General features: G+C 34.1%; 1 protein-coding gene across 1 annotated transcript; it reads right to left on the reverse strand.

Moving 5' to 3' along the window:
* Positions 1-610: 610 nt before the first annotated feature.
* On the reverse strand, positions 611-23,403 carry LOC119079988 (calcium-activated chloride channel regulator 1-like). The gene is made up of 4 exons (XM_037188145.1): positions 22,452-23,403; positions 5,619-5,832; positions 4,419-4,629; positions 611-4,285 (listed from the first exon to the last, which is right to left on the reverse strand). Exons 1-4 carry the CDS (start codon positions 22,602-22,604, stop codon positions 1,234-1,236), a joined length of 3,630 nt encoding a protein of 1,209 aa, XP_037044040.1. The 5' UTR covers positions 22,605-23,403; the 3' UTR covers positions 611-1,233.
* Between the last annotated feature and the right edge of the window lie 88 nt (positions 23,404-23,491).

Raw genomic sequence — 23,491 nt, forward strand, 5'->3', positions numbered from 1 at the left:
AAGTGATGTGTTGCAACATAATACTTAAATGTTGAATCTAGTGGCAACCAGCAATACAAACCATTACAACTTTTCATAATTTTATAAAATCTCTTGTCACTGTATTCTTGCATCAATTGCACGGATCTAAATATTTATGTCGCTTTTATTTCGGATTAGTAAAACTGTCGAATATACCAATGAAAATACAAACCAGGTACGGTCTGTCCATACAAACCGAAGGTAATAACGATTTCATATAAAAAAATACTCTCGTTTCAATGATTTTCATTGAAAGACGAGTTTGTTCATATGAAATCGCTATTTCCTCCGCTCCATACAAATTTTGACGTTAGACCATACGTACAGAGTATACTTTCGTTGGAATATACAATCTACTAAATTTATAGAACGAAGAATTTTTTATAGAACTCTTTATTTTTGTCCACAAAGAAAACATATGTGGGTGGGATACCTGGGATACTGTCTTCCTGAGACTGAACTGCTCTCTTACCTTTTCACTGACAAGACAACTCACCCCGTTAACATTGGTATGTTCTAAAATTCGACTACATTTATGCAAACGAGCTGACGTCCGAACATTTTGTTTTAAATCGAAAAATCCAATTTTAAAATTATAAAAAGTTTTTTATTCAGTTTTTATAAATGCCATAAATAAATGTCTATTTAGATGGTGTTATTACTTGCTTGATCTGCTTAGGCCTAAACTAAAATTAAAATTAAACTAAAACTTTGTTCAATGCTTTATATACTGACCCAAATCAAATTTTATTTACACATTTTCTTTTAACATAATTTTTGTTTTTCTCTTAAAATTCGCTAAATTCACTCATAAACAGTACACGTACACTTTTGCCTTAACATATTTACATGAGATCAAGCTGCATTTCTTCTGATATAGAATTACTTTTACATTCGCAATATTCACACTTACTAATTGATCGGTTCGCTTTAACATCAACATAAAGTAATCGGTCAAAATATTCGTTAAACTTTAAAACATTTAGAACAAACAAATTAAAATGACAAAATTTAAACGCTGAATAACATTCTAGGTCATGGACTCCATGGACTGGACATGAACAATCATGCACATTTTAAGTAAATTTGTACGATCTTTTAAAAATTAAAATAATTAGAATAATTAGATTTCGAACTGGTAATATATGGGTCACTTACATGCTCATTTTATTCTAATAATCTGGCCAAAAGTTGCTAATGTTCTCTTTCACTTTACACCATCGTTATATTTCTCGTCTTCTTCCTTTCGCCACTATTGACCGAGTTCATTGATCCCGCAATCGATGCATTGAATTGGGGATGCTGATTCGGAAACCGTTGATTAATTGACGCAATGTACGTGGGTGGCTGTTCCATTTGCCGCGGTTCGTTATTGTACAGATGAACGGGATATGGCGACACAGTTTGGTATGGTAGTGGTGGAACAGGCGGTGCACTGGACATTGACAAATGATCGAACAGTTGATAATTCATGGACACTTGATCAGTCTGATCGCCGTGCATGTTCATGAGATCGTTTCGCTTCATATTGTCGTCGTACGGACTGTGTCGACGTTCGTGTTCATGTAAAAGTTGCGACGCTGTCCACGAATCATTCATAATGCCTTGACGACCTAGAGAATTATTGTTCGAGGTTATTACACTAACACCACTCTGTCGGTACATTGTCCTTTGGATTTGTTGATGGTTTGGTTGGTCAATCAGTTGATGGTTGCTGTCGACAACTACGAAAGACAATCGTCGCTTGTGATCTTCTTCGTCGGATCCATAAATTGGTAGGCCAATGGTGTGCGGGTCGGGAATATTATTGTAGTCACTGGTGGTGTAGTCACCATCGTCAACGCGGTGTTGTTGTTCCGATTGAGACGTGTTCACCGGGTTTTTCATAATAGAACTGATAGTATAATCAACACTATTCACTTGTTCCTTGATGTTTTGCGATTTTAATGTGTTCTTTAAGTGATCTCGATTCTTTTGACGGCGTCGTCTCACTACGCAGAAGTAACAATAAATCAAAATCAAACACAGAACCAACACGACACCAGCAATTATTGGAACAATTGACTGCCAATTCAGGAAAGCAATTTTGCTGGAACTGTTGTCCGATCCATCAACATGTGTTTTGTGGTAAAGGTCATCTTCGAATGAATCCCCTTGACTATCGGGAACAGCTACGGACGGTTTCACCGGTTTAGGTATATCAACTCTTACGTAATTCGATACAGGACCGGGAACGGCATCTTTAGACAATTCAGTAAATGCTCTTAACGCAATGTAGATTGTTGAACCAATCAGATTCGGGTCATTGTCTAAGTTCATCGTGAACGATGTATCGTCACCAATAGAAAATGCGAGCGGCTGTTCGTGGGTCCATAAAATGGCAGCTGTATCAAAGTTGTCCACGATGTCTGGTACGGAAAAGGCATATTTTACTTCGTAGCGAGCAACACTTAAACCTCCAATATCTGGTGACGTCCACGACAATTGAACTCTAGTGAGATCCAACTTCTCCGCTAGCAAATCACCGATTCGTCCAACTGAATGATGCTTCGATTCGTGTATTTGATCGGGAGTTACAAAAACAGTGAGTGGCGGCAAGTATCTCTGGAACGGTGGCAATGTTTGTTTGGACGGAATCGAAATGGAACTGCCACAACATTTAGAGTTGTTCATGTAGTAATTTTGCGGCAACGAGTATGCGGTGTTGCCATTATCAGTAACAATGATTTCTATTTTATACACTCCACTTCCTCCACCAGCCACATTCAAGTAACGCGTATAGATTCCGTCTCCCTTTAGCACATCCGGATCACCCGAACCAGTGTCCAACAAACGGAATTTTTCGTGGCATCGATTGGTCGAATTGCACTGTAGATCTGGTCTGGATACGATAGCCTCAACGAATGCTGATGAAACGGGTAGTGCTCCTCGCTTTACTTCAACGAACAATATCAACGAGCCGATTGAACCGATTTTGTCTGTTGCCCAAGATTTGGCCATAATAACTGGTGAGGTTGTTGACCTAGCTGATGCCATGACTTGTACGAAATGTGGTTGGGGACTACCATTTATACGATCGATGGTGTACGTCCATGTGCCGCTATCTGCAATAACGGTTGATAGCGACATCTGCTTCACCGGTAGTCTCTGATCGCTTTGAATCGAAGTGGTAGTTCCACTCGGACTGGTCAATTTCATACTCTGGATCAATGGCTGTTCAGCATTGTGTGTATAAACGTAAAACGACGATGGTGTTCCCATTGATTCGTCCAGCATAAACGTTGAAGTAATTTGTCGGCTACTTTTCTTGACCGCACTACCACTGTCGTCATCGTGGATATCGAAAAATTCTCTCCGATGAATTTCAACTGGTAAATCCAGTTTGTTGCCTTCGTAGTGATTGACCATGATGTCGTAAAAGACGTTGCACAGCTCGAAGTATGTCGTCAAAAGAGTCTTTTCGGAATTTTCTTTCTTTTCATAGACGGTATAGGATGAACTTGCCGTTGCTGCCGCTGATAGTGTGTCCAAAGGTTTTCGTCGTATTACTCCAGGATAATTGATCGTCACCAATTTCGTTCTCTCGTTGTTCAATTGTGTGGCCAATTTTTGTATGTCTGTTTGTCGATCGATGCCCGGGGCAACCACCAAAATTACAGAGTTTGCTGGACCGTTCTCGTTATATCGCCTTTTCAGCATAGCCAAACCATCCCTAATGGCACACGCAATGCAACCCGGACTCTGAGACTCACTCGGCGAAAATGGAATGAACGAAGCGATAAAATCTCGATTTCTGGCAATGTTCAATGACGAAATGTTAAAGATTTTCGCCGATGCGGTGTCATTGGCCAGCACAATTCCCACTTCAGTATTTTCCGGCAGATCATAAACCACCCATTTACGTATGGCCATTCGAAGAAAACTCCACGATTCTCGTACCATGGTATCGATTGTCTCGTCAATAACCAAAATGTATCGCGTTAACAGACGCTGCTTGTAAACGATTTTCGGTGTTGTGTTGACAATCGTTGTCGGTCCAACAGTCGATGGAATATTCAATTGAAAATCTTTGTGCTTGAGAATTACGCCAAGCGTTGATTGTCGATCGCATAATTGATTGTGTTTCGTTGGTGCGTATCGGTTATGTGTACCCTCGTCGCAGAACATGGCAATGTTCGGTGATTCTATGTTGAACATTATGCTGGATCGGGCCGTTTCGTCTGCTGTTACATTTTTTACTGCATCCTGTTCAGTCTCACAGAGTCTGCAATCATGAAGGATGGAAATTGTTAATTTTCTCGTCAATTTCTTGGTCAATTTAGGGTAAGGTTTTCAAACGTTTTTATTCTTCAATTTATGAATGAGTGATAGTAGTGAGAAAGACGTCGAATACATACCCGTTATCATTGATTTTCCAATCCGAACATCCATTCACCTGCATCGTGTCAGTCTTGTAGCACATCGGGTAAATGGGATCATTAGGGTAGCCGATTTCGTCAAAGATTCCGTAACGATATTTGGCCCATTCTCGTACCAATTCTCTGCCGACAGTGTTGCGATTGAAAGCAGAGTAACTGGCGAATATTTGATCGCCATTTTCACCACAGCCTGTAATACGAACAAAATGAAAACAATTGAAAATGCTGTTTCCGCTTTTGATATAGGCTATCAGTCAATGATGCTGGAGAGTCTGAGTGATTTAGAGGGATTCTTTTGAAAAACAGCCTACCGAAATCGGACGCATTTTCTAGTGGACTTTTTTATATGTACCTAGAAAGGACTTCGACCCTAGAAGCCAAAACCACTTTCAAAAAAATTCTTCGAAGCTTTTGTGACTGGTGAAAGGTGATCAAAAACCGAAAACTTGCACTTTTCTTACCAAAATTTCTCCGGGTACACGAGCCGTACAGGGTCGTGTGGGGTGTCATTAGAAAGGTAATCACATGTACTATTGAGCCGAATAGAGACTCATTGGTTTTAAAATTAATCCACACTGAAATATGTGCAGTTGAAGTTTTCAACCGAAAACTTGCACTTTTCTTACCAATATTCCTCCAGTTACACGACCGTACATGGTGGTGTGGGGTATCATTTGAAAGGTAATTTTATGTGCTCGTGTACCTGGAGAAATTTTGGTAAGAAACGTGTAAATTTTCGGCTTTCGATCTCCTTTCACCAGCCATAAAAGCTTCGAAGAATTTTTTTGAGAGTGGTTTTGGCTTCTAGGATCGAAGTCCTTTCTAGGTACCTATAAAAAGTTCCACTAGAAAACACGCCCGATTTCGGTAGGCTGTTTTTCAAAAGAATCCCTCTTATTAAGCTTGTGAAGGTCTGTCTGAGGCTAATTGTGCAAACGAAACATTATACTAGAAGTTATGTAAAAATTCACGAAGCTGTGCGGTAAATAAATTTTCAAAATTGAACTGATCAACCGCAATCCATTTTCGTAAATGCCACAACATTACATAAATGGTCCCTGAAATATTCTTCTCGGTTTTTCTCTTTACAAAGCGTAAAGTTCACTGATCTTCAGCCACACTGACTAACATTATATATATTCAAAACAACTCAATATAAAGTGTATCAACATCACTTACCAGCCGATTGTTGTGTCCATATCGCATCACCATAAATCGGATGCCTTTCACTAATCGTAATATCACTCGATTCACCACGAGACGTTAATAACGTACCATTTTGTGGTAAACAATTCTTTGGCCACGACGAAGGTATCATGACTATCACACTGTCAATGTAAGCACGTCCGTCCAGAGCGTTGAACAAAAAATCGGACGCTGATGGCAATGCATTCTGGAATTGAAGAAGAAAAAATTTATATTTTTTTTTGTGTAAATTTCCAACGTACGTTTTTTTGTGGGACACTTTTCAATTCAATTATATAGCCAATGATTCGCACGTGGTAGTTTTTTTTTTAAATGTGATCATTATGTCGACGGAACGGGCATATAGCTGTATACAAATGACTGTACAGAAAATCATGATGCACGTACCTTACTTATATACTTAATCATAATAATAATGAATTACAATGAGAATAAATACGAGTAAAAAAAGAGAACTTCAAACAAAAGTCAAAATTAGTTACATGCTATACCGGGTAAAGGTTTTTAAAATATTCGTCAAAGTGGAACGGTTATGCTTGAATAACTATTATAGGCTCATTCCAGCATTTTGTTCTTTAACTTAACTATTTTGTTGTTGTTGTCGTAAATAAATTTTCATGTAAGTACTGCGACATGTTTCGGATCTGAATTCTATTTTATATTCACTCCTCTGATTCCGACCTGAAGAGTGTGTATATAATTCCGTTCAAACCAAAAATCAACAATTCGTTTTAGCCCAGTTTTTGTTCGATGCTTATCAACAACAATTTTATTTTCATAATAGAAATTTTATTCGGTTCACCATGTCCACAAAAACGTTCATCATAATCAATGGCGAATGGATTGTGGACACGTAGAATGTTATGGTGCTCCACAAAGTGACATCGAAATTTATGATTGAAGATAATTTATAGAGCGGGCGAAGTAATAATCTGTTGTCGGAGACATTTGCATAATTTGTTCTGTTTTACGGTGGTGATTTTTAGCGGCAAATTCCCGTATAGAAGTAACAGAATTGGTAGACTCGATTGAGTACGAGTGGTTTTTTTGTTAAAGAATGCAGACAAAACGTTAACTTGTGTGTCTTATGTCCATGCCATATAATTATGGTGTTCTGCGGAAAGATATTATCGGATTTGTGTTTAATACAGAAATAAATTCATGTGGCTCTGAAATGCACATTGTGACTGAAATGCACTTGTTTGAAAATATCATACGATGCAATTGAAACCCTCTGTACGATGAGTTATAGAGCCTGTTCCTTAAGTGTTCTCAAATTTTTAATAATAAAGAAAAAATCAATTTACTAAAGTCATAAAAATAAATTTTTTTGGTAACACAATCCGACAAAGCGACTACCGAGAAACTAAATTAAAAACTCATGTGGAAATAAATGAGTTTTTCCCTAAACTACAAAGTGTAAAACCACACATATGTTTATCTAAATAGGGGGCTTTGTGTGGTTTTCGAAACCGAAATATTATTTTATTTTTTTCGTTACGACAAATAATTATGGCAATCAGTTGGCACGGAAAATCAAACAACCATTATTTAAGTTTCATCGCGCTTTCTATGGGATTCATATTTAAAAATTTGTTATTGGGCTCTGTGTATATATCCCATGTATCATGTATTCGATATTCCACTCGTGTGGTTCCTATTATATTCTTCAAACACATTCCTTTTAATAGTTCTGTGATGGGTACTCGAAGGGATATATTCTTATAATCAACAACAATTTTCTCTAAATTATTTTTTTTTTTCTTTATTATAAAACTTGATGGATCGACAATACTGTTATTAGGCAGCTGTTCTTCTAAAGTTAAGAGATGAAGAGATGACGATAGATTATAATATTCACTATGATACAGCAATATTTTTCAGGAAATTCATAAAAAAAAATCTTTGGCGACAAACAACAATAAATGTTAAGCGTCTCATAGCACTCAATATACATTAACCTCGCCGTCTCTGGTATCTGATCGACGATATGAATTGAAGACGTTTCCTTTTATGTCTATTATTATCGGTATTGGCCATAGGCGGATATTTGAGTGTTTTTGTCTTCACTAAAATCCAAAAATTAACGAAAAACCAAAAAAAAAAAAACAAAAACAGAAATTATGACAATGATAATTAACTTTAAATTATAAACGATCAATAATTTATGATAATGGATGTCACAATATAATTATTAATTTATTACATCCCAGGATGGTTCGCATTGGCATACACCAGCATATTGTTTTTACCAAACCAAAGATTATTCTCATTTTTTACGTTCGATTTTTAACACCTGATTACACGTTAAATGGCAAAATGACTTCAGCCTCAAATTAATTGAAACAGCAGGGAAGATATAAGAAAAACCAGATGGGCTTATTATGCATATAATATTTATGTTCAACGAGATGCGGGGCGATTTGAAAAATTTGTTCTGATTTCGATTATACAAATCGGTTTTGAGTGGTTTGTATGTATAGGCCTTTAGGTTGAACAAGAAAAAATAACCGAATATATTTCATAGTCTTTAATGAGGTGTTCAAAATTGACTGTTTGGCAGGTGAAATAAATTTGAGGAAAAAATTATTTGGTTGCGAAAAGTGAATTGGTCAAATAATATTTTGTTGTTGTTTATTTTAATCATTTTATTGGTCAACAACGTGCTAAATTGACTTGTTTAACTTAGCACTTTCGGTTGACAAAATTGAATTATCAACCTACCGCCACATTAACGATAATTAAAATATTTCCGCGGATTTTTTTTGTATTGAAAATTTTGAACAATAAATTGTCTATACAATTGGTTATACAAGGAATTACAAGCTAGATTAGCATTGTTTGCTCTTATGCAATGCTAAATGTTAATTTTCACCAATAAAATAATTATAATCACAGGTGTGATCTGGTAGCTAGTTAGATAATTAAAAATCGTAGGAACAAAAAAGAATTAAAAAAAAAGTGCGCATTGTGTCTTAACCTCGTCTGGTGGTGCAATATAGCCTTTATAACAGTGATATATCTGTTTATTACAGAAAAATACAAAAATTTCCAAGATAGAAAAAAATATCTGGCTATTAACTTCTGTGTAGGTCATTAATTATTCTGTAATGTGTGTGCGGAGAAGAGCTCTCATTTACATTTCAAATGAATTGCTGCAATATCATTAATTAAACGCAAAATTTATACCTGATTTCTATAACGTTAAACCTTCACATTTTGATGTATCTATTTAAATGGAAGCCTTCTTTTTCTTCGCTGCCAATTTGATTGTGATCAAAACTAATTATCCACTCAAAAATGTTATTAATCAAAGATTAATATTGCGGGGAATTAGAAAAAAAAATCTTTTGCTATCTCCATCGCTATCTGCACATATGAACTTTCCGAAGCAATTACTATAGCGTTAAATTTTGTTTGTGCTTCTATTCGTTACACACAACAACAACAGCAACAAAATTATTGAATCCTAACATTTCGACAATTTTCAATTAAAATCGGCTCAATTTTCTCTATCGGATAGCCAAAAAAAAAATGTTTTTACCAATTTTTACGCTTTTTTTTCGATTGAAATTCAAATTCATTATTTTAATATTCGTATGACCCACATAAAATTTTTTTTTTAATTTTTTTTTTTCAAGAGAAAAAGTTTCTAACACAGAAATTGTGGAAGAAATGAACTTTTAACATTTACCCAATCGATGCTGAATTGGAAGGTATACGAACTAATAAGAAATTTCCAATAATGCAGCCTCAGCTAATATATACCACCAATATAACATATCCAACGAAGCGATATAATAACCAGTATAAAACAAAAATCAATTACAGGTCATTGGTAAATGTGATTACGAAATTAACTTTAAGAAAACAACAATCTCTCATCTTCACATTTTATAAAATGTACACAGATTTTCTACATATATATAAAATGCTATTTACAGTACAATTTCATATTATACCGGTGAGTTGGTATCCGAACTGACTTGATGGAGCTATCATTTATTTGTATGTACAAAAAGGCAAAGTTTTTTTTTTCATCTTTAAATTGTGTACATAATGTACCAGCGAATAACAATAATTGTACAATGTTAATGGAAGGTATATCTGTTCGAAAACATTGGTATTTCAAAATGTGAATGTTATTACCATATTATAAATCGACGAGCCGGAGTGTATACGGTATACACCAAGTATTGTATTTAGCTACATGTAGCAATGAGATTTTTTTTTCTCTTCATTTTCCAAAACGCTTAAATGATGGAAGGCAATGTAACCAAATAAGTAATCGTTAATAATATTTATATACACAATTTATAGATTGTTTAAAGATTTTTGTTATAAAGTTTGTTTAGAAAATCAGTGGAAATAATGTTATGAGACTCGGTGTACACGGAGACCGAATATAACAAGGCGTTTAACTTCTTCAGAGTTATATACCAGCTTATAATATTATTATATATATTCTTTCGTACATTTTATATATTTTAATGCCATTAATAAGCTATGAGAAAATTATTTATTGCTCAATAATTTTTGTCTTGTTGCATGCGCTATTTATACATGTATAACCAACAATCGGATGAATTCGACGTTCGATGTGGTATATTCATTTATGCGAAGGTTAATTCACATCTATATGCGCGATCGAAAAAAAAAATTAATCAAAAAAAAGACTTTAATGCCATGAACATGATGAACCTTCCTTCTTATATTCAAATTGGATCTAAATATTTTGAATTAAAGTGTGTCTCAAGAATTGTATGGCTGGTAGTAGAATATTCATCATACAAAACCACGAACGAACGAACGTTTTATGTAACTTTTGACGGGATGTTTCGTTTTTTTTTTTTTTGGGAAATAAATCAGATTTATGGACAAGTGCTTAGATTAACAAGCCACTCTATTCAAATTAAAATATGCACCCAGCTTGTGGTATTGTCGTTCATTCTTTTTCGTTATTATAATCGGCTCTGCGGGGGAGATGTCCATGTCAAGTGCCAAAGCCCGTTTAGCCGTTGAGGCTCAGAATTTAATATTTTTTTATGTTTCATAAAAATTGTTGTTGCCTCCAGAGAATGATTGCTGATGATTAAAAACATAAACCAATTGGTCAGAGACTGACATTTTTTATCTGTTCAAATCATAACCATAACGAAATACGTTATTACCTGCCATATCCTTTCAGAGAAATTTAAATACATCGAAAACACCTGATGATTGTGAAAACTTTTACTTTTTTCGTGTCTGAAAATACTGATGTCTGAAATGTTGTAACGAACTGTAAAATAGAACCTCAAATGGTTGATAACAATTATTACCGGGCAGTAAATGTTTGCAGGTTCTTTTTTTCGTTTTATTTATGGTAGGTTATTTGGAAGGAATATCGTCTGTGGGAAAAAAAATATTCTCAGCTGCCTCTAGCCTGCACTAATTTCATCTAAATACCTTAGAGCTGTTTTATTGATGCATTCATGTTTTACATACAAAATACTTACAGAAACGGCCGGCGTGTCGTGGTACAATAATTCAATCTACTACTTCGGTTGTTCAAAGTGTCGTTCAGTCTTTTATAAAAAATCTTTTACAAATGAAGTATGTTTACTTTACTAAATTAGACCACATTAATCATAGGCTAATATGCTTATTTCCCTCGTTCAATGTCGATCCAAAATTTCAAAATAAAAGTGTACGCTGTTATCTGTTCTCCCACCACCGAAATATCGCCCGTACTACTTGAATGACCCCTTAAAAGAAACTGTCTACCGTTGCACAACTATAAAGGTAAATATTCACAAAATTATTATGTTTGCTAACATTGCAGCACTTCGAAGCCGTTAGTAAACGATGAACAACAATAGATTTCAATGCTGTTAGGACAAGCAACGAAACATATAAAGCATTGTGAGCGAAATGATTGATTTTCTTCCATTGATTGGCGAACATTTCTATTCGAGTAAGTAAGGAAAAAAAAACTTTTTATTTAACTGTTTGCTAAGTGAAGAGGAAAAAACAGCCAGAGTTAAATATCAAAAAATGTCACTGTTTAAAGCCATATCTAAGTGATGTATCATTGACCAAACAAAAACGAACAGTTTTAAATCCCATACCGTTCACTTAACAACATAAATAACGAACAAGCGAACTCTTGTCTATATAATTAATAAAAGTAACAAAAAGATGTTTTGTGTTTTTACAGCAAAATCTTTAAATTGATGGGTAGGTGCTCGTTCACCATATATTTACTCGTCATTTATGATTTATTAGTCAGCCATTAAATCGTATTCCTATCCTATTTGGTTAGACAGCTCAGAGTTTCTTGTGATTTATTCCGATTTTGATAGACACAGCATTTTGTATCTCATATATAAAATTGCTACATAGAAATTCAGAGGCGTGGAAACCGAAGCAACTAAAAAGAAACCAATAATGAACTTTACGTGGAATTCGTATGATGTACATTATACACATAATGCTTCATCAAACATTTGTCATCTCTGATGGTATCAATATTAGACTCATGATCCTCTAACTTACATAAGAGAAAAAAATAAAAATAAATTTTGTTTGTGATATTCGTTTCAAATTGGCCATTGTTTCGTTAAAATAAATTCACGATTTTCAGCCACTTCAGAGAGATCAACATTATCAATTCCATTAAGAATTTACTGATCGATTGTTGTGTATGGCTGTATTGTATTCTCAACATTCTTTCAATAAATGGTTCTTTGACATGCGTCCTAACGCTGTTCCATCAATTCAGTCATCGAGTCATCGGTTCCGACGAATCGGCTAAAATACTGATAATATTTACGACATTCACGAGTCCACTGACATTCAACTTGCAAAATTTGTGCACCGAATGGTTTTTACAAAGATCCTGATACATTGTATTGATTCTGCATTGTATCGGCTCGTTCGATATATATATGTGTACATGAGTTTTTGGACACATATTGTATGCAGAAAGAAAACATAAATCATTAATCAGGTAGACAGATTCCCATTATTGAAATTCAAATTTATTACAGCCATAAATCACCTATACGCAACGTTAAGATTTCCAATCAGATTAAAATGAATTTGAAAGATCTGACATCTCAATCATTTAAATCTATACCTTCCTAACATGTTTACTCGTTAAATTTTTGTATGATTGCGAGATTTCTGGAATTTTTTCTTCAATTTTTTTTTCTTTTCATATTTTTATTTTCTTTGGTTTCAAAAGCCAAATGGTGTGGTGATGTATGGCTCGACCATTTTTAAGTCGTTAATGCGCAATTTTTTTTTTGTTCTTCTTTTCTGATTCTACATTCTGATAGTCTTGCAAGAAATTTGGTAAGTGTTTTTCCATATTTTTTTTTACCCTTCAGCGAAATATTAAATGTTCGGTTTGCGATAGCATCTAAGTGACTAAATACGAACATTTGAGAAGTGGGTTGTTTCATTGAACACAGTCACGGCTAAAAGGTCAACGATTGCCAACCGTTACACGTATGACTAGCAACTTCTAATTTGAGACGAATCCTAATTTGCCTCGGTAGGGGTTCATCAAATGAATTATTACGAAAAGTTGTGCTTACTTTTTTTGCTCAAAGGTCAACTTTATTAAAGTTACGAATGGATACAATTGGGTTCACATATCAAACATCTCCGCTTTGTCACTTCATTAAGATTCGGGACAGGTCAATCGTTGTTATAGGATTCGGGCATTAGATCATAATTGGTATGTTTTGTAGCCGGTGATGTCGTTTCCAAAGTGGGAAAAATTCTAAAAAAGTCACCTTTAGGTTCAAGATGAACTGGTTGGAGGTTTAGTCTCTAATACGTTCACTACAGTAGAGTCGACATGTGTAGCAGAAAGCTAGTGATTCCGCCTACAAAACATACCAATTCGGTCATCGACCGTTTTAACAGCGATTGGGATAATTTAGTATTCCCGAATTCGAATTTGAGCTATTTCGAACAATATCATTCCATATATACGGATTATGTCTATGACTCCTCAACATTCGTAGGTACATTGGTACCCTTCTACTATTACTGTTACTACGAATATCATAACTTGAAGAAACCCAATAAACAAATCAAAAAACCAGCCTGTTGTCGTTCACAGACAAATTGTTCCACTTAATAAATAATCACAAAAAATCATCAAACTTTATGTCTCCTACAAAGATTGTCACTTAAGGACAACAAAACTCATTTTTATTTACGGCTCCATGAGAAGTTGTCGTCATTTAAATTGTCGATTTGTTCACTCAACACAACACCAAAGACTAAAAGCACATTTGAGTAAATCGATAATAATATCAGTAGCTTCCATAGATATAAATTAAAGTTGAAAACCCTTTGAGTGCTGCATTGACAGTATTCCCATCAAATCTAATAGGTGTGTCCTTGTTAAAATCTGTCGCATCATTTTTATTTTGAGATGTTTAAACGACCGTAACTGTTTTTTTTCGTCTTCTTCTTCTTCTCTCTTTTGATTTTTTAATACAAATTAGATTTTAATTTTTTTTTTCGTCTTCTTAATTCCCGCTTCAACTTTTCGAAAACATAAACCTGAGGTCATAGGTATTTATATTGCTTATTAATTTGATACCCTCATCATCATTAGACTGTACACCTTAGCTACACAAATAATCAAATTTTATTATGTAAGCGTTCAAAAACCGAGGACCGGTTTCTTTAAAATATATTTTATTTAATTTACATAATATTATACATTTCTTTGTTATCATATACCTCTCCTGTCCGTCCATATATATACATAGTATATACGTGCACGTATATATATAGATGCGGTGTGAACATTTAATTAAATTAATTACATTTTTATTCATGCAGTTGATGTTGAGTTTGTAGCCTGTGGTGTTGAAAACAAAACACAGAAAAAAAATTGATGCTACGAGTACACGCTACACGATCTGATGATGGGTATAAAAGAAACGATACATGTACAAGATCGATTGGGATTTCTGTTTGCTACCATAATCTATGGGATTGGATTAAATTCACATGCATTGATGAGTTTTCCTATATTATTCTGCTCTGAATAATGTAACCCTTTGCAAGATAAGAATGACGAGACGACGAAGAAAGGAATACAAAAAGAAAATCTTCGATTTATAAAGAATTTAATTCGATAAAAAAAAAACTTTTTGATATAAAAGGCGATTATAGGGAATCGACCAACCGAAAAAAGCTTATTCAACAAAAATGGGATTGAGATTTGTGACAAAACATAAAAATGTTATTTTTGTCATCCTTTCGATTTCGTTTTTTTTTCCTCTATCGGTTTGGTAGAAGACATTTAACGACATCACAATGCGCTTATGAAAAGTATAACTCATGCGGTGTCTTGCACAATTTTATAATATCCAAACAAAATTGCATCCTCTTCAGCCTTCATCCTTTTCTTCTTCTTCTTTATAATAAAAACAGAGAATTTAATTCGATAAAATGTCTAAACGTCGTACACATTTATAAACAATAAATCGGTTCCTTATCCAAATCAAGACAGAAGAAAAGAAGACAAAAAAAAACGAAAAAGTAAAAAGAGAATACACAAAAAATCGAATTATGTCTAAAATGTTTGAAATCGTTGTCATGATCGAGAGAAGAAAAAAAAAGCGACTCATCCCAATGCAACACATTTTAACAAAATACAATTTTCAGGTAACTTTTCGTTTAATACACACGAACGAGAAAAAAAAAGAATTAAAAACGTGACTGACTCTCACGAGTCTTCCATCAAAATGAGATTTTACACAAAACGAATTGGCTGTATCATACCATATACCATGCTTAATGCAACATTTTGTAGATACATTACATCAAACCACAAACAAAGAGTGAACCTTCCTCTTCTTCTTCTTCTTCATCATCCATCGTCTTCGTTGTTACTTCAACTTGAATTTATAGTTACAAAATAACTTTTCTGATAAATAACCATCAAATGCGGATTGAGCTTCGGGGGAACAGGTTTTTTTTTCTTATTTTTTAGTTTTCGAATGAAAAAAAAAAATAAATTTAATTTTTGTCCCTACACACAAATCATTTATTTTTGTGTAATAAGAATAGCTAAATTGTATAGAACGTGATCATTTTAAAAGAAATATTTTTCCCAGCACGTTGATCATGGTGTCCTTCAGCAATCTTCACGATTGTGTTTTGTATTTTATTGTTCGCTGTGTTGCTTATGTGCTGTTCGTATTTTTTTTTGTATTATTTTTATTTCGTTTGAATTAGCTTCATAAACGTTTTTGTGCATTATAATAGCATTCACATTTATTATTAGCTGGATGGATATTCTTACACCGAATCTCTCTACCTACATATATATACCTGTTGTTAAGTTAATGGCATCCATTACTATGTGGTATATTTCACACTGCCATATAGTTGGGTATGTGCATTTTTATAGTGCTGTTAAAATCACTGAATTATACAATTTGAAATGCGAGACATTACCGTTTATAAGAACGAATACTCGACGGCTGAATTCTTGAATTTTATTTTCGTTGTTTGTTCTGTGTTCAATGTGCTAATAAAACAAAAAGTCTTTACGATTGCCCATCGTAAAGCACTCTGTGTCGAGATACATATCTTGAATGATGAATCTTAAACAGAAACGGTTATACCATGTTACTATTGCTCATACGTATTATATATATGAAGCGACATAATTGAACAATTATTATTGTCGCGCGATCTTAAGTGTTTCGTGTGGCTTTTTTTTGTTCCTTCTCTCCACCGATATATCATATACCGAATATAAATTCTGAACAATTAAGCATCACGTCATGATTTTATACTCAAGTTGCAACGACGACGTTGCCATTTCTCGACATTTAATACTTTTTGTATTTAATCAACAGCATTTTATCTCTGGCATGGGATTTCTTTTTTGTCTTCGTTACTTTGAAAATTTCTTTTCTTTTTAAATTGTTAACTTAAATAAATTGTGTTACAGAGTATCACTGTAATGGTGTTGTTGGCTACAAACAAGTTAAGAATTGAGGCATTGTTCTAAAAATTTGAACGAATTAAATTGTGTAAAGTGGAAAGTGTGTACGGTAAGAAAAGAGGTAAGAAATGGAAGGTTTTGTAATTACCAAAGCAGTATCATTCTAAGCAATTTTCGAGAAGAAAAGAAACAACAAAGACAAAGTATTATTCAAATAGACGAAAAGAAAAGATTAACTTGATTGGTAATCGTGACGAGATAAAAAAAATGGTTGTGGAAAATCGTTTCGGGTCAATTTTGTGTTCGGTTTCGAGACCTCTTTATCATCTGCAAATCAAAAGTCTTTTTTTTTCTCTACTTTATCTCATCGTTGTGACTTTCTCCGTTCTTAACCTTTCACAGACACGGAAAGTATACCACCAGAGTTACCTCATTTGAATTCGATATTTTCAATAGATCCACAGAAAATCTATTAGCTATCATTAATCCAACCTCTCACTTGACTATACGAACGAGAACACAGGTGTTCTTGCTGCGATCTCGAACTATACGTCTCTGGTAGGCTAATACAAAAATCGAAAACTTTTCTTTACGCAGAACGTCGCACATTTAGACGGCTTTGTGTTGCGTATTACCTGAAGGTATTAGTCAAATTACATTTTAATTCGGAAGTTGGTGTACTTTCAGCTAATGATATTGTAATTCAGTAGCAACGAAGCATTTTATAGCACGATATGTATAAAATGTTTAATACCAAATTTAGATTGGTCGACGCTATATAATTATTTGCAACAAAAGCGATTGAATTTGGTAACTACTATTCATACTGTACGGTACACACAATGGTATACTTAAAAAAAATTGAATTTTTTCGTGAAAAAATATTTTCATTAGCAGTTCCGTGAGTATAGAATTGGTTCAAAAATCCGCGTAAAAAAACGTTCTCTGCTATTTACATATATGTACCGTGGCAAATGTAATTCATTTTTCATTTTAAAATAACGCATGCAATATAACACATGAAAGTGTTTCCATCAATTGAGAGTTATGTAATGGGTATTATGGTCGATTTCGAAGCTAATCTAATAACATTTTACAATTGTTATATGTTCGTTCAGGTTCCACACATTACGTTAAAGTTCGAGCTTATATTGTAAATGTGTTATACCAAATAGCATTATGTGAGTAATTCGGTGTATTCTAAGAGCCAATAATTGTTCCAACTAAATACATTTTTTTCCTGCACCGAAACCGCTTTGGTCTCATCGTTATTGTTGGTTTTTTATTAATAAGAATGCGATCTATTCCACAGCGGCAGCCTATATAAGCCGAATATAATTCTAATCAAATATGGACGACAGGTGTGTAACATATGTTTCCCTGGTAGAAAACGATTTTATTGGATACGAGCGGAAAAAAATCGATAAATGGTGCATTTAAGTCTCTGCGTTTTCTTGGTATACATCGTAAAATGCAGCATATTTTTATGAGCGTTTGAGAAAGTAATTTAGTGTGAAGGAATGGTGGCAGAAAACTTCTTTGAAAATTGATATATCAGCAGTGTAAGGTGATCCATCTTGAAAACATAAATCAGTTTTGTAATAAGAACTGTTGTATATATATGCAATGCATAAAAAACATATAAATGTTGCCGCTGTTCCTACACTCATATGGACGATGCATTTGCCGAGTCAGTTGAAAGTTTTTTTTCTTTCTTTCTCGGTTTCAGCAAATTGTTTCAGTTTCTTTATTCAAACGAACTTGGAATTTTTTTTTGACGAGGTAAGTGAAACAGACGTTTCGTCTAGCGTTTATCGTTGCTTATATATATGAGACGAGAGTGTTTAAATGCAGCTGCTAAGTTGAAGGAAAACTTTTAATGCAAAAAATGATTCAGAAGAAAAAATAATAACAAAAAAAAGCTCATGCGGCCATACGGTGTTATTGTTTTACTATAAGTCACGGAAGCACCATAATTTTCAAGTGTGTGCCTGGTAGATTTTTTTGCTGATGTTAAATCATTTTGCTGTCGCTAGAACTCTGTTGTAATTATGTGGCGTCTCTGTAAAATGTTTGGCGACGAGAATATTCAACACTTGTCGCACACAAAAAAAATGTTGAATCCGGAACAACCGACCGACGCTATGAATGGTCAGTAAGCAACTTCTGTTGGTTTCGTGATTTATACATTTACGTGCTTTAAAATTTATAATTCGGATGGACGCACAGAAAAATCATATTATACGTCCGACAGGAAGAATGTGCTTAACTTGAAATTTTGAAATGTTTTTGTTTTTGTTACGTTAGGATAACTTTGCAAAATGGAAATAATTTTTTTTTGTTCAAATTGCATTTTGCATGCAATCTATAAACTACAACCGGAAATAATATTTACCCATACCGAATCACTTCAATGATTGAGTTGTGCACAAACACAAAAAGAAAACTGGAAACAGAAAACTGAGTAAAATAATAAACCAAAACTAATTAAATTAAGAAACAAATTAGCATAAAACAAATGACCCAAAAATTATATCTAAACACAAAGGCAGTGAAACTGAAATTTCTAAAATGAAAAAACCGAGCTGATTATCTCCAAAGACAATCAACGCACTGAAAAAAATGTCTGTGAAATTTTAGTTAACATTTTTTTGAATCTTGGGCTCACTCACGTTGAATGAATTTAATAATAAAAATTTTTAAAAAAAATAATTTCTACAAACCAACATCATAACCATCCAAATACACCAACATGATATATGATAGTATCAAATTTTCGAACTTCTTTTTTTCTACACATTTCGATTGAAACTATTTCATTAGTATCGACAGTATCTTATATGGGCACACATCATTTCCATTTATCTTTTTCAAGTAAATTGGAGAAAAAAAAATTGTTTAAATGCCGGTGCACCAGCATAATTTATCGTTCGATTAACTTATCTTCGAAATGTGTGAACAAATGTGTGTGTATAATGTTTACGATGCATGAAAAGTAATTTCGTTGCGTATATCAATAATAGCATTGCATCCATTCAACATTCTAATTAGTACAACTGATTTCAATTTTCAAAACAAATCAGAAAAACAAGTCAGAAAACTTTTTACACATTACGAAATGAGTGAGTAAACATCCTTCGTCATATCCGACCCAATGATTCTTCATTTTGCCCGGATATAGGTGGGTAATGTGTGTATATGATGTATGATGAAGAACTCCATGCGTCGAAATTATGACACAGAAAATGGTGGTAATTGATTTGTTATTGAGAAATAAAAATCTGCAATGAAATTGGGATGTTTGGTTTGACTATTTCCTGTTATATGTGACTGAATTCAAACCGAAAATGATTTCCACATTTTTCGTCGTTTTACTCAATATTTCAATAATTTCGAAGATTAAGAAACTGGAAATTACAGTTTTTATCATTGACAACATTTTTCGATCGGAATACACAATTTTCCCAATGAAACCATTCATTGTTATTCGTCAGGCCGGCTATAACCATTACGTTTCGAATAAAACCTTAGAGAGAGATCTGCCCAATATCCATTTTATTATCATTTAAAGACGTTCCATTGACACCGAATAATTAAACCGTGAATTTTTTGGTGAAATTCTATTCACCGACAAACAGATAGATACGAATATATATATGCGACGCGGAGTGAATGCACGCTATCATCATTTGGAATTTGTGTATTAAAACATTCAAACGTTATGCAGTGAATAATAAATATAAAGAAGCGAAACCTATCTGCTGTGAAGAGATTTTATATAATACACAACGACCTGACCTACTGAACCTTTGATAAAATGCTGTGTGTTGTGAATAAATTTAATCCGTTGGTATATTACCACAGTCTTTAGTAAAAGATTTATGTTCTCGTATCGGTAAATTTTCTAATTTTTTTTTTAATTTTACTAATTCATTATTTAAACGAACAAGGCATGCAGACACGGGAAAAAAATTCGATACATCCGAGTGTAACGGAGAAGTCGCATATCGTTCTCACAAAAAAAAAGTTCGCTGTTGGAGGTTGCTAATGCCAATGGAATACTTTTCGATGATCTTAACTGTTCGCATGTTTTAGTCGTGAAGTACACATTAGACGTCTAATGAGCAAGTTTCCCTGTCACTTATTCCTACGAAAATAAAATCGATTTACCCAGCGTAATAATGTACTGTACACGGCCTTGGCATAATGACTACACATGTAATTTCTAAATGACTGACTCTTGATGGTCTTAACAGACCTATTGGTGTTAATATAAATTGTTGTTATAGAAGGCCATTCGCAATCTCAGTCATGAAAATTCCTGTTAACATGAGAAATCGATCATGACGAGTAGACACCTGTAAAATGTTAGATGAATGGTCTGCACACTGTGCCGATTGTTTGGTATATAAAATGATTTTAAATGGCTTTTGCGTAACCAACATTTTTCGCATATTTACTTTCGTATAGTTGTGTAGTAACCAGTGTCACATCGCTGCTGATTGACTTTTGAAAGTAAGATTTTTTCGGGTTGGAGGTTAATCCATTAGTTGGTTACATTATTAACTGACTGTCTCATTGTTACACAGAAATACTTATCATCTATAACCGACAACGACGACGAGAAAATAAGTGATGTGCACTGGCTAACGTTTTATTTTATAGCCAAATGTATGTTACAGGTCGTGAAGGAAAAGATTTTTTATCAATCCGTTCCGAGCTTCCACTAATTCTCATTAAGTCAAGACGGTCATCTGTGACCGACAACCACGACGAGAAAATAAGTGATGAGCTCCGGATAACGTTTTATTTTATAGTTAAATCTATGTTACAGATCGTGAAGTAAAAGATGTTCAATCAATCCACTCAAAAGATGTACTAGATCCGACGAGTATGAACCGTTTTCTGTCTGTGAAATATTAAACTTCACGGTCATGATAGCTTTTCCGTCGACATTTAGAATAAAGTGTGATCGGCGGTCATCGAGTCTGAAAGGGCGTAGGGTAATCTGGCACACCATAACAATTGATGGTGTGCCATATTTACCTCTAAGGGGCGAATCTGGCACAGTCATGACTTTTCGTTACATGTAGTAAAAGGACGCATACTATGATCGCGTGTACCAGATTCCCCGATGACTCTGAAAGGTAGCATCTTGAAAAACTGTAGAACATCTTTGCTCAATAGCCCGTTGAAAACTTCTCCATATTGCTCCAAATTTAAATCTTTTCGTGTTGCCAGACCACCTGAACGACGACAGGTTTTGCATGTTACGCAAAGACGTTGGTTAAACTATATTGCTCTACAATTAAACGGTTGACTCTTTATCTCTTCCACTTATCTTACACAATTCATGATAAGCATTAAGACAGAAAGAACAAAAGCGGCTTGAGATCATCGTTCTTTTTTGTCTAACTTAATTGCTAATTGTTTCGTCTAAATTGAGCTCTGTTTCGCTGCAGATAAATGAACTTGAATTACAAAATTATTCAGGTTTTCGTTTGAACGAGCGAAATTGACGCGAACGAAATGTACATTGTAACAGTGATTATTATACACACCGTCTTACAATTTATGTAATTTCATCTCTTGCGGGGGACGATTAAAATAATATGGGCCGGTGTATAACGAAATTAAAATTGAATTAGAATGAACAAATTGAAAATGATGGGTTTACGAAATGTAAAGATGTTCGTCATGAGGAAATCGCTTTATGTTCTTCTGCGGTAGTGACATTGAACAATAATTTCTTTGCATTCAAAAAGTTGATGAATTTTCTGTCTGTAGCCTCCACCTCCGAAGGGTAAACTTAGAAAAAAAAATCGATTTCTTACCTCTAATTGCTTCAGTATCGACGAACAATCCTGTACAGGTACCGAGTCGCTTATTTCCACTACAATATCCTTGTAGGCCGAATTTTCCATGTACACACCGATTGCGTGTTGTACGTAAACGATGGTAATGATCCAAATAGCTAGCAATTTCATTTTCGATGGGGAACACACTAAAAATACTTTTCCAACTTATATTTATGGCGCATACAATACCGAACTTCTAGCCCTTATGTAAAAAGCGAAATATAAAAAATTCAATAACAAATTGATTCCGTTGTCATAGAAACAATTTCACTCTAAACAACACAATCATTATACGATTTTCATGTCAACTTTTTTTTCTTCTCTTCTTTTAGCTAGTTTTACGTAAACGAATTATAATAACCTTTGGAATCGATTAAACACAATACAACCACTGCACAAGTTTATTTTAGTTTTCGTTTTTTTTCTGTACATAAAATACTAAACGCGGAACCTTGCTCTTTGGTTGTTGTAGTTGTTTTTTTAATTATTCTGCTTCAGTTGATTTAACTTCCGGCGACAACTGGCAGGTGAATACACAATAGTCTGTTATCTCAATTCGGTTTAAATAACCCAAACAATTTAAATGTCGTTATATAGTTTCGTATATGTGCGACCGTCCAACACTCATATACTCACTCCACTTTAGCCTAAGAAGTGCAACCCGTACAAAATCCAATGCGAATCCGAATGTTTATATCAAATTACATCGTCTGTTTATGTTGCAAATTGCACAATGTAACATATGGACAACTATACCACCAGATCCGTATATAATATTACAACACAGGTTATACAAAATATCAGTGAAAAAAACACGTTACAACGAACAATATTATATTCAAATGGTTTTTTCGTAATTATTAACAGAGTTCATTACTTGTATTTGCTCATCTAGCAGTTCCCGTCAAACACCGTCCGATCGTTGCGATTGAACTAACTAGAATGAATGAGAATTGTACAACGAAGATGATACAATACCGAACAATTTTTTTACTATAAACAAAGACGAACGAGCA

Source organism: Bradysia coprophila, unplaced genomic scaffold, assembly GCF_014529535.1.
Source record: "Bradysia coprophila strain Holo2 unplaced genomic scaffold, BU_Bcop_v1 contig_350, whole genome shotgun sequence".
Lineage (NCBI taxonomy): Eukaryota > Metazoa > Arthropoda > Insecta > Diptera > Sciaridae > Bradysia > Bradysia coprophila.

Coding starts and splice junctions, on each gene's coding strand:
- LOC119079988 (XM_037188145.1), bottom strand. CDS start 22,604: ATGAAATTGCTAGCTATTTGGATCATTACCATCGTTTACGTACAACAC. Junction 4,630..5,618: donor ATGGACACAACAATCGGCTG/GTAAGTGATGTT, acceptor TTCGTATTACAG/GCTGTGGTGAAAATGGCGAT. Junction 4,286..4,418: donor TGGAAAATCAATGATAACGG/GTATGTATTCGA, acceptor TCATGATTGCAG/ACTCTGTGAGACTGAACAGG.